Below are 12,250 nucleotides of genomic sequence, written 5' to 3' on the forward strand. Positions count from 1 at the left end.
CACTTGGATGTGGACTGGGAACCGGCAGCGTGGGACTATGGAACTGATATGGTTCCGGTCCTTATTGAGGATCTCCACATCTTAGATGGTCATCTTCTGGTGTTACTATATGACAACATTGGTGCTAATGTGTTATGCACCCATAGTTATCGCGTATGTTTGGGTATTCATTTAAATTATCCAAACTGTATATGGTTGAGGTTTTTGTAGTGAGTAATCATACATGTAGTACCATTCAAGGATAGCGCGCTATATAACCATGCATACATCACAAGTATATGCCACAAAGTTTCAAATTGCATTACCAAGTATAATCAAGTCGTTCCATTCATAACTGGAGATATGCTCTTAAAGAGGATTTTATTCTGCTTAAGTTCAAGATCAGAGACAAACATGATGTTTGTTTGCAGGAGTGGTTCTCACTTCTTAAGTAAACTAAATGATGCCCCGCGTGTTGCTGCGGAAACCTTGGTAAAACATATGCATAAATAGAGGCTTGAAAAATTTAAAGTTTTTTGTCCACATGAGTTGTTAATTATTCACTTCAAAAAGAAACTTGTGTGGGCATAGACTGGACCATCTGGACTCGGGCACAAGACTGTCATCTTCGAAAAGTTTCCCATCCGCACAAAAATAAGTGAAACAAAGTAACATGCATGGTTGCTGAGGTGTCATGGTTGCATGAATAGATTAGTGCGCATATTATAACTTATGACCACATGCATGACTTGATGATGTGGCATAATTGCATGGAAAAAATAGATAGTAGGTTACAACTATTTAAGAATGGAGGATTTCTAATTATGGACATGATTCGAGAGCGGCATTGGGTGATCTTCTTTTCCTAAGAGTTTAGGGTTTGTGTAGCTTTCCTTCTTTTTGCTCCACTCATTGTAACAGTTGTTCTGCGGTCCAATGCTTAAAGAAAAGGTTTCAAATTGCGTACATATCACATCATATAAGTTCATATACAGAGTATGTAGCTAGCTCGGAAGAACAACAATATATATATAACAACATAATCATACATTTCAAATGTATGCCAAAGTGGCTGAGCTTATTAACTACTCCCTCCGCACCGAAATACTTGTAGTTGGGGAACTTGTACTAGCTTCCCCCGCTACAAGTATTTCGGTACAGAGGTAATACATAATATTGGACCCCAATAGCCAGCGAACATTCGCTGGGAAAGATGAAATTTGCGAACAATTTTGATGGCAGTTTGTGTTGGTCAGAGCATGGAACCTCCGGTGCAGTTCTGTTTTTCACCAGAAAAATGTCGTGCTTGCAAACTAGAATTGCCATCTTTGTGGTCCTCATGACAACTAAAGTTGTCATCAAAACGTTCACAATTGTCATCCCTCCCAGCGAACATTTGCTGATTATGACTACTGTAAATATTATGGCGTAGGCGTAGTACATGACGACACATCAAAGAAGATCGAGGGAGCTCCAGAAGATCACCCAGTCAGCTGCTGCAGGTTCCTGACGATGAGAGGGAGCCCGTACCTGGGCAATAGGGTGACGAAATTGCTGGGCTTGTGCACGTAACTGGGGGACAGGGAGAAGGAGAAACTCCTGAGGATGGTGGCTATCACGATCTGCACCTCGACCATGGCGAAGTTCTGCCCGGCACAGACCCTCGGCCCATATGAGAAGGCCAGCAGCGCGCGTGAAAGCTTGGTGTCCCTCGAGACGCCACTCTGGAACCTCATTGGGTTAAACTCGTCAGCGTCGGGTCCCCAGACCTCTTTGTCCCGGTGCAACATCAGCAGCGGGATTGATATCATCGTTCCTTTCGGCACCTTCGTGTTGGCGAGGATGGTGTCCGAGATGGTCTTCCTCTGCAGGAAAGTTAGGGGGCCATAGAGCCTCAGCGTCTCCAGGAGTACCATGTTAAGCTGCAAGTCACCACGGCAGGCACTTATTAGATGTATGCACAGTGTACTGCATGCAATAAGATTTTTTGTGTCGATCTATACCAGCTTGAGTTTGCCAAGGGTGTCAACCGGGGGAAGCTGGTGAGCAGGATATTCCCGTGCGACCTCCTCCCTGACCATGTCCTGCCAGCGTGGGTAGCTGGCGAGCAGGAACATCGCCCAAGTTATGACGCTGGCGCTGGTTTCGTACCCCGCCGCGAATAGAGTCCTGCACTCGCCGATCATCTCCCGGGTGCTCAGAGTCTCGCCGCTGCTTCTACATGCCTGCAGCTGCAGCATCTGCCCGAGCAGGTCATCTTCGTAGACGCTGCTGGCAAGTCGTGCCTTTAGGATGTGCGAGATCTTGCTTGTCACGAGCTTATCGAGCTGCCACGTCCGACGGTTGCGACGTGTCGGCAGGTACCTAGAAATAACCAATATTAATTTTAATCGATTCATTCATTCTGGCCAGTCTTTCGAGTTTCTACCTGAATCCAGGTAACGGGAGATCTGCGAACGCATATGCGGCAATCTCCATCTGCTCCCTTCCGGCGACGAACACCTCCCGGGCCTCCTCGTGGTCCTTGCCCAACATCACTCGTGCAATGACACCCATGGCTATCTCGTCGGAGTCGTGCCTCATGTCTATCTCGGCTTGCTGCCGCCCTTGCAGTTGGGCACACCACCGTTCCATCGCCTGCTGTGTGCACTCCCACGCTATTGTTGACATGGACTGAAAACAAACATTCAAACATACGTAATGTTCTCTTCAGATTAACTAAAAATTGATATGGAAAATTTTAGTAAGTAGTAACCTTGATCGTCTCCTGGTTGAAAGCCGGGTGGACGAATTTGCGGCGTCGCTTCCAGTCATCTCCGTTTGCAAATATGACCCCGTTCCCTAGAATTGAGTCCAGGCTCGGATTCAAGTATTCTTTTTGGAACACGTCTGTCCTGTCGGTGAACATTTGCTTCACAAGCTCCATGTCAGTACAACAAAGGGCTGGTGTCGGCCCCAACCAGTACAGGAATGTTTTACCTGATTAATTGCACGCACATACATGGGATTATATTTTATATTACATGCCATAACGACCGATTAGGTAGGTGGTTACAGGCATTCAAATAGTTAATTACCATACTGGGAGGCCCATTTCCGGAAGAAGGGTTGCACGGTGGCGATGCAGTCATGAGAGCTGGTGTCCAGAGCCTTGGCTCTCCCGGCAACCAGCATCGTTTGGCACTCCGGCAGAGACCCAACCAGAAACCTGTAAGGTGGACCTCGGATGCCCTGCCGCCCGAACCACCTGGCCACAACATACGGCCTCCAAAGCAGATACCATAGCACTCTCGTGGTCACCAGCAGTATGAGGACGGCAGCCAGGGCTTGCCCCATGTTAGGCTCCATGACTCTCCTTTTGGTACTATATATGTGCTTAATTAACTTCTGATTGTTCTCCTGTTGCTGATGTATCTAGGTATTTATATAGCACTGGTCCTAGCCAGATAGTACGCCCCATTTGCCTAGCTTCTTTTTATAGTTAGAGTTTTGTTTTCCGAAAAGAGGGGAATACCCTTGGCTATGCACACAGCCATAAACTCTTAAAAAGTTAGATAGATAGAGACCCAGGCCAGGTATAAGCTTGCATTGCATTATAAATACACGGAAACCCACAAGGCAAGTTTGTGTGGCAGGAAAGAGAATCAATTCTCTCTCAGTGTTGCAAGTTACAGCCAGAAATCGATTCCATGGCCAATAACAGCAGTGCTGATAAGCAGCGAGCGCAGGAGCTAGTTTGTGTCACGGGGGCAGGGGGCTTCATTGGGTCATGGGTGGTGAAGGAGCTCCTCCACCGTGGCTATCGTGTCAGGGGAACCGCTAGAGACCCAGGTACGTCTAAGCACATGCATCTTGCATATATACCTCCTAGTTACCTTTTCTAATCCATCACTTGCTTCAATGGCATCGTGCACCAATCATGTGAAGCGGACCGCAAGAACGTTCATTTGCATACCTTGGAGGGAGCCGATGAGAGATTATCCTTGTGCCGCGCCGACGTCCTGGACTACGACAGCCTCCGTGCCGCCTTCGACGGCTGCCATGGCGTCTTCCATGTCGCCTCTCCAGTGTCCAACGATGTTGTCAGTTCACTTGCTACACTTTTGCAGCATATATACTTAATTACCATCTGCGGTATATACTTAATTACCATCTGCGGTGCAAGGAAGAAATGCTTGCTTCCTAATTAATGCTAGCTGCCTGTTCTCGGCCGCGGGGCTCTATGTAGGAACTCATACCGGTCGCCGTGGAGGGGACCAGAAACGTGGTGAACGCGGCGGCGGACATGGGCGTCCGCCGCCTTGTTTTCACGTCTTCGTACGGCGCAGTGCACATGAACCCCAACAGAAGCCCCGACACCATCCTGGATGAGACATGCTGGAGCGACTATGAGTTCTGCAAACAGACAGGCGTATGATATTTCCGAAGCGACTTAACATTCATTGCAATAATATTTAAGCACAAAAAACTAAATTAAAGTGAAAAAAACAGCCATGTAAAAGAACAATGTTTGGAACTCAATCACAAATCGTAATAATGATGAGCAATCAGCTGGGATAGGTTCTTACTGGCCACCCCCGATTTTTTTGATTTTGAAAAACACCAAAATGGATGGATTTTGGCGAAAGTCAAGCATTTTTAACCGAGTCCCAAATGGAAAACTTGACGTTTTCGAAATTGTCTGAAAAGAACATACTAGTATAGTATCTAAATGCAAGTGAGACCAAAAGGCCCTTATAGTGTCTTAGAAACTTGCTATGCATATCTTTCCGCAGGTGCAGTGTTTGTTCCCAATTCAATAGTTTATTTTTGCACAATGTTACCAATTAATTTGTGGCACCCGGAGGTCAAGACTTTTTTTAACAAAAAACTAAACTAAAATACAGGTGGTCGGGTCAAACCCAAGACCTCCCAAACCGATAGGAAAAGGTCAATTCATCAAGGATATAAGGAGCTCAAAGGCAATGACCTGAAGCAGATTTCCAAACATAATACGCATGTATAAAACAAACAGTGTGTGTCGTCTTAGGAATCTAGTAATTTCATTGTGCAGAACTACTATTGTTGTGCCAAGATGATGGCAGAGATGGCAGCAACGGAGGAGGCAAGCAGGAGGCAGCTGCAGCTGGCGGTTGTGGTGCCGCCAATGACCATCGGTCCCATGCTGCAGCGGTCTTTAAATGCCAGCAACTACCATGTCGCAAGGTACCTAATGGGTACTAAGAAGGCCTACCCCAACGCTGTCGCCATCTACACAGATGTCCGCGACGTTGTACATGCCCATCTCCTCGTCTATGAGCACCACCACGCCCACAGCCGCTACCTCTGCTTCGGCATGGCGCTACACCGCAGTTGCCTCCTCCAGTTGATCCGGGGTCTTTTTCCACACTATCCTATCACTTCCAAGTATGCTAGTTTACTCTGAATGAAATATCAACCTTCTGCATATGCGTGTCCATATCTATATCTATACCTGTACCGACTACCGATTTCTACCTCTACAGGTGCGAAGAGGACGACAAGCTCATGGCAAGCCCGTACAAATTCTCCAACCAAAGACTCGAGGACTTGGGCTTAGAATTCACTGACATGAGGAGAACTCTATATGAAACTGTAATATGCCTGCAACAGAAGGGTCATGTGCGTATCATCGTGCCATATCAGCGTTCGAGCTTATAGATCAGAATGTAGTGCGACCAAGTTCCACATACCCGGAAGAAAAAAAATAAGGTCCTTCAAAAAAGTAATAGTGTGGACTTGTAAGGTAGAAAAAGAATCAGATATCAGATATCGGATATGCTAATTTTTTGCATTAGAATGGATATATCATGATGAAATTATGAAAAGTTTGCCTGCAGCGCAAGATGTTATGAAAATTGAAGACATGATACTAAAAGTACGCATGAATTCAAGCAAGGGGTTACAAAAGGTTGAAAACCAATTAGCAACAATAAGTCAAACAGAAAATAACAAGTCACCTTGTAAATGTTTCTCATCATATCCACCAACCTTCCCAACAAGAACCTCCCCAATGAAGGGCCTGAACATCAATAACCTACAGGAAACCTCTCCAAGATGGGGAAAACAAAGGGAATCTAAGCATGATTTGTAGAATGTATAAAACCTCAGATTACGAGGTCATAAACTCTGTACTAACAGTAACGTCAGAAGAAAGCGCATCCACGGTACAAGTTTTATATACTATTTACAGTGAGTCATTCAACACAAGTAGCACAGCAGCTAGGAAAAGGCAAGACTACGCACTTGAGGCAGAGAAATAATCAGCATTAACCTGCAGCAAGGCAAACTGGATCTTGACACCAAATAGTCGGTTAAATAAGTGAAAATTGAGGGCAATTACTGATATTCAAAACTGTAGTTGTTTAACACTGAGATTAGACAGTTAAGTGTCTAAGTGACAAACTTACTGTATCAATCCCAAAAGTTTTAGTTCTATGTACCCACATCAATCAAATACTAGGTACTACTAAGAAAGGCTCCGGGGTTACATGCAACAATGAGAAACTGCACAGGAAAGAACTTAAACATACTGGAACTTCAGGTATCCAACTCAATTGCACAAACTAAAGGGCATGGCAAAGCGATGCAGTCACCCTTTTAGGCGTTGATATTGTACAGAGCTTACAGAGCATATACTAAACAACATATAGAATTAGTTAGTAGTACTCCCTCCAGGATGGCAACAATTAAAGCACAAATTACTTTATACGTCAAGCAGCCCTCTCCTGGAAAGATGAATCCGCCTTCGACAGCAAGGATGTCATAGACGGACACGCAGAGACCGAGATTAGCAACCACCTGCAGTGCAAGTCCAAACACAGACTGAGAAATACAATTAAGAACCATCGAATGGAACAGAATTCCGGTACTGTGAGCCAAATCTTGCCATGCATTGATGATAACATGACAAAGTCCACACTACCTTATCCAGGAAGAGCCTCTCGAGTTCAGCCTTGATGGCGTCAGCGAGAGGGCGAGTCAGCAAGTGTGGAGGCATCGGCAGGTTGTGCTTGATCTGGCTCAGAAGTCAGAACAAACATCATTCACGTCCAGTACTGGAGTCAGGAAAATATTAAACCCTGGTCAAACTGCAAGCAGAAATGTCTAACCATATGATGTAGGAGTACATAACAAGCCATCAATGCATAATTTAAAAATTGAGAGCCACAAGCCCTGGATATTTGAAACAGATACAATCTCCAAAGCTGACAACCACATATCCACAATGCTTTCCAAGTAGAACAGGTAAATAACCAAGTCAATGTTCATACAGATAAACCGAACTGAGTGTATAGATGAGAACATCTTAAGTTAGATTTAACAAAATGAAATCACTAAAATTATTTGTTTATTTTTGTGATACCTGGTCAGAAAGAAACAATTTGGGGCAGGGCAGTTAGTACTTCGTACTTAAGTAATACTTTGAATCATAAACCCTACACACACACACACACACACACACACCGGACCAATTTTTTTGTCAACATTAAAAAACGTTGGCACTTGTGACACTCCAAAAATACCCCATAACATTCCAAAAAATACCACATGCGAAAAACATATTCCCTCCGTCCGGAAATACTTGTCATCAAAATGGATAAAAAGAGGTGTATCTAGAACTAATAAAGCTCAGTTGCTCAATAAATCTAGAATTTAACATCAATGCTTAACAATCTAATAAAAGAAATAAAACATGAAAAAGCTACAAATCATCTATAGTGACAATCAGACAATGCACACACCAATTTATATTCCTTCAATAATAAATCAATTCCAGTTCCACCAACACATTACACATACTCACATATACACTCCACCCCATTATAATTTCAGTTCAACATTTAAATCATCTATGCATTGTGACAATCAAACGATGCATACACCAATTAAACAAAGACATAAGTAATTACCAGCGTAAGGAAGGGTGGCCGCGGCGGCAGTAGGCAGCAGCAGGCTACACACAGCCGGCGGCGGCAGAAGCACGGGGGGAGGAGTCCGTCGATGCCTCGTCGGTTGCTCTGCTCGTCACCGCCGCAGGGGAAGGCCGCGCTGGCGGGGGCCAGCAGGGCGCAGGGCGCACGGCGCAACACAGAAGAAGTGCAGCACGGCCAGGCTCAACGGAGCACGGCCACCGGGACGTGAGGACCGGGAAGGCCGGGAACGTGGGGACGGCCCCGGCAGCCTGCGGCGGACTGCAGACCACTCGGCGGCGGCGTGCGTGCGTGCGTCCAGCCTGCGTGTGTTAGGTTTTTTCTTATTTTGAGGGAAGCGTTAGGTCTCGTGTCGTTTGGGCTCGGATACGTTGCGCGCGTTAGGCTAGACCCTGGGCCCATCTTTATCTTTACCTAATTTTTACCTAATAATAAAGAGAATTGGTTTTTTGCCCGTACGTCGTGCGCACGATTTTTCATAAAAGCCCCTCGATTTATATGAAATTAATCCGCAGACCCTGTTTTAGTGGGTCTCTATATAACGTTTCACTTTTACAAAAATAACCTTGAAAAACCAGCCCGAACCAGACCGCTCCGTCTCCCGTAGCTCCATCCTGCCCGAGCTTCTCTCGCCCCCGCAAGCCGCCTCGTCGGCAACCCCACACCTCCGCCGCGCCCTGCCGCCGGCCGCTCCGCCGCCCCGCCCCTCTCCTCCTTCCTCTCGATCTCCTCTCACCTCTGTGTCTCTTTCTCACTGAACAGGGACCTCCAGAAGGGCCATGGCGCCACCAGCCCTCAATCTCGCCGGATCCGGCCGCCTCCATGCCAAATCCGCCAGAAATGGATCCATCACGTCCAGATCCACCCAGATCCGATCGGGCCCTGCCATCCTCGCCACTGGAGCACGACGGTCGGCAGGAGCGGCATGGCGTCGGGTATCTATGAGAGAAGAGAGAGATGAGCAGGAGAGGAAAAGGGAGGACAAGAGGAGGCCAGAGGAAGAGAGAAGGGAGCGGTGACGGCGTACGGCCGCCCCGACCACACGGTCGCGGCTCGGCCTTCGCGGCCTCCATGCGGAGCTTCGCGACTACGACCAACCGGAGGTGGAGTCCTGCTCCGCAAGGTCATCGGCCCCTACCTCAGCGCTAACGGCAGGTGCGTCAACGTCGACCACAGAGCCAGCTTCCCCTCCGGTATTGAATCGTCGAGCGCTTCCCCGCCAGGGAGGATGGCATAACTGCCCTGCATCTGGTGAGTTTGCCATGACAGACCCACTTCTTGATACCTCTTCTTGAATTGCTTTCGGCGGCTGATCGATTTCTTCTTGAGCCGTAATTCAATTCTGTCCAAATTTGATCTCCTGAAAATAACCATGGTTCTTTGCAGATCCCCATACGTGTACCTCCCCTTCATGTTCATCTACCTGGAGCCGGGACGGCGGATCCCGTTCGTTTGGGCGCTCGAGGACGGGTACTACCCCAAGGACGAAAGCTGGCGCCTGTTATGGTTCAGGGGGTCCGCGTTCTGCCTGAGAGACGACCTGGCGTTCCTCGGGTTCCCTCGAATGCGTGCAGCTCTCTCGCTCTCTCATGTCTGATGCACGCACGCTGTGCTACTGCTCTCTGGTGACTTGCTACGCACACACTGCAACAGGTAGAGCTGCCTCTCATCTCCTTTTGTACTGTTGGTCATGGCGTGGTGCTGCTCCTCTCCCTCTCCCAGATCAGTAACTGCATTATTCCCAAATAAATGTGTGCTTCTATTCAGATTCTGCCCACAACATGTTTGATGTTATGCATATGAGGAGTTGAACTTCATTTTTTTTCAGGTTCTTCTTTGGTGTATCAGGCCAGGCGTAATTTGTTTTCAAAGATGAGCTTGTTGTACAGTCTAATTCATCTGGGAAAATTAACTTATGGAGAGTCGTTCATGATGTTTCTTGCATTTTTTTGTCTAAGAAAATGGATGCTTAAATTTCGGATATAAACATTGAGTAGGTGCTGAAATGTTTTGCTAATAATAGTTTCCAACTTGCTTTTAGCAGAACTACAGAACTATAAAAATACATCAAAATTATTATAGCTCAATCAATTTGCATATTTTAATTGTGTGTACTCAATGGATTCGGTGTCCAGAACATGGACTTAAGATCAAGTTGGATTATGTGCTGATGTTCTTTGATAGAATAATTGTTCTTCTCCTTTAACATGATGCACGATGACTTACTTTTTTAGATGCTCACATACACACACAAACGACATCCAATAGGCGTTTGGAACACCCGACAGATTGAAAGCACAGAAGCAAATATTTCCAATACGAGGCCACGATGCCCGACAAAGATGTAGCCAATATGCGCCCAATCCTTATTTCTTGATGTTGGAACAAGTAAGAGCATGTTCATGTTTACTTATTATGTTTTTTGAGAAATTTATGGGATTTACAAGCTAAAATTATTGACTGCTTCAAAAGATGTTTTAACCAAAACTGTTTGCACAATATATCCCTGGTTCTGCATTCGTGGAATTGCTAAAAAAAATGAACAAATTCAATGATAGTCTTGTTCCTATTAATATTCCGTCCAAGGTGCCAGTTTGTTTCTTCCCTTGCTGATCTCCTAATGTTGAACTGTACATGTACTTATCTTTAAAGTTCTATTGTCTTTCTGAACTAATTAGATTTTTTGAGCATTACTGAACTAATTAGATTTTTTAGCACTACTGAACTATTTAGATGCCATCTTAAATTACCTTCCCTTTGACACTATTGTACACATTCCTGAAACACTGCACAGTGGTTCAGTTGTGTACATGTCTACAACAATACTAGCAGGTCTAAATTCGTGTTGCTAAGGGCATCTCCAGCCGCGCCCCCAGGAAGGCCTCCCCAGGCGTTTTTTCGCGCCGGCGCCGAAAAAACGGCACAGTCGCGCCCCCAGGAGCCCGATTTTCGCCGGCTTGGGCCGAAAACAGCGCCGGCGGACCCAGCCCGAACCCGGCGCGCTGGGGGGCGCCCGTGTTGGGGAACGTAGCAGAAATTCAAAATTTTCCTACGTGTCACCAAGATCTATCTATGGAGAAACTAGCAACGAGGGAAAGAAGAGTGCATCTACATACCCTTGTAGATCGCTAAGCGGAAGCGTTCAAGAGAACGGGGTTGAAGGAGTCGTACTCGTCGTGATCCAAATCACCAGAGATCCTAGTGCCGAACAGACGGCACCTCCGCGTTCAACACACGTATAGCCCGGTGACGTCTCCCATGCCTTGATCCAGCAAGGAGAAAGGGAGAGGTTGGGGAAGACTCCATCCAGCAGCAGCACGACGGTGTGGTGGTGATGGAGGAGCGTGGCAATCCTGCAGGGCTTCGCCAAGCACCGCGGGAGAGGAGGAGGACTTGGGAGAGGGGGAGGGCTGCGCCAGGGGCAAGGGTGCAGCTCCCATGCGCCTCCCCACTATATATAGGGGTGGAGGGGGATTATTTCTTGCCCTCCAAGTCCATTGGGGCGTTGACAAAGGTGGGAGGAAAGAAATCCCATCCTTTCCTTTCCCCACCGATTGTTATCCCCCCTTTTTAGGGATCTTGATCTTATCCCTTCAGGATATGATCTTATTCCATCTAAGGGGGGATCTTGGTGCGCCTTGACCAGGGGTGTGGGGGCTTGCCCCCACTACCCACGTTCATGTGGGTCCCCCCATGCAGGTGGGCCCCACTCCGGAACCTTCTAGAACCTTTCCGGTACAATACCGAAAAATCCCGAACATTTTTCGGTGGCCAAAATAGGACTTCCCATATATAAATCTTTACCTCCGGACCATTCCGGAACTCCTCGTGACGTCCGGGATCTCATCCGGGACACCGAACAACATTCGGTAACCACATATATCTATTCCCTATAACCCTAGCGTCATCGAACCTTAAGTGTGTAGACCCTACGGGTTCGGGAACCATGCAGACATGACCGAGATGTTCTCCGGCCAATAACCAACAGCGGGATGTGGATACCCATGTTGGCTCCCACATGTTCCACGATGATCTCATCGGATGAACCACGATGTCAAGGACTCAATCGATCCCATATACAATTCCCTTTGTCTAACGATACTGTACTTGCCCGAGATTCGATCGTCGGTATACCGATACCTTGTTCAATCTCGTTACCGGCAAGTCTCTTTACTCGTTCCATAACACATCATCCCGTGATCAACCCCTTGGTCACATTGTGCACATTATGATGATGTCCTACCGAGTGGGCCCAGAGATACCTCTCCATTTACACAGAGTGACAAATCCCAGTATCGATTCGTGCCAACCCAACAGAC

The 12,250-nt window shown here is 46.8% G+C and overlaps 2 protein-coding genes and 1 long non-coding RNA gene across 5 annotated transcripts; 1 reads left to right on the top strand and 2 right to left on the bottom strand.

Moving 5' to 3' along the window:
• Positions 1-984: 984 nt before the first annotated feature.
• LOC119311995 (cytochrome P450 709B2-like) lies at positions 985-3,410 on the bottom strand. The gene is made up of 5 exons (XM_037587714.1): positions 3,057-3,410; positions 2,735-2,958; positions 2,408-2,652; positions 1,983-2,343; positions 985-1,901 (listed from the first exon to the last, which is right to left on the bottom strand). Exons 1-5 carry the CDS (start codon positions 3,325-3,327, stop codon positions 1,461-1,463), a joined length of 1,542 nt encoding a protein of 513 aa, XP_037443611.1. The 5' UTR covers positions 3,328-3,410; the 3' UTR covers positions 985-1,460.
• Positions 3,411-3,588: 178 nt separating this feature from the next.
• Positions 3,589-5,825, top strand: LOC119311997 (cinnamoyl-CoA reductase 1-like). 2 transcript variants are annotated; one of them, XM_037587715.1, is made up of 6 exons: positions 3,589-3,810; positions 3,907-4,061; positions 4,208-4,390; positions 4,866-4,940; positions 5,033-5,385; positions 5,484-5,825. In XM_037587715.1, the coding sequence occupies exons 1-6, from the start codon at positions 3,669-3,671 to the stop codon at positions 5,656-5,658; spliced, it is 1,083 nt and encodes a 360-aa protein (XP_037443612.1). In that variant the 5' UTR covers positions 3,589-3,668; the 3' UTR covers positions 5,659-5,825. The 2 variants fall into 2 exon arrangements, with proteins under 2 accessions (XP_037443612.1, XP_037443613.1); XM_037587716.1 differs by lacking the exon at positions 4,866-4,940.
• A 117-nt stretch (positions 5,826-5,942) lies between these two features.
• On the bottom strand, positions 5,943-8,213 carry LOC119311998. Of its 2 annotated transcripts, none has more exons than XR_005151196.1 (3): positions 7,911-8,213; positions 6,923-7,015; positions 5,943-6,798 (listed from the first exon to the last, which is right to left on the bottom strand). It is a non-coding gene; the product is annotated as an uncharacterized LOC119311998 (long non-coding RNA). The 2 variants fall into 2 exon arrangements; XR_005151195.1 differs by having other exon boundaries at positions 6,923-7,088.
• Between the last annotated feature and the right edge of the window lie 4,037 nt (positions 8,214-12,250).

This window comes from Triticum dicoccoides, chromosome 5B, assembly GCF_002162155.2.
Source record: "Triticum dicoccoides isolate Atlit2015 ecotype Zavitan chromosome 5B, WEW_v2.0, whole genome shotgun sequence".
NCBI classification, from domain to species: Eukaryota; Viridiplantae; Streptophyta; class Magnoliopsida; order Poales; family Poaceae; genus Triticum; species Triticum dicoccoides.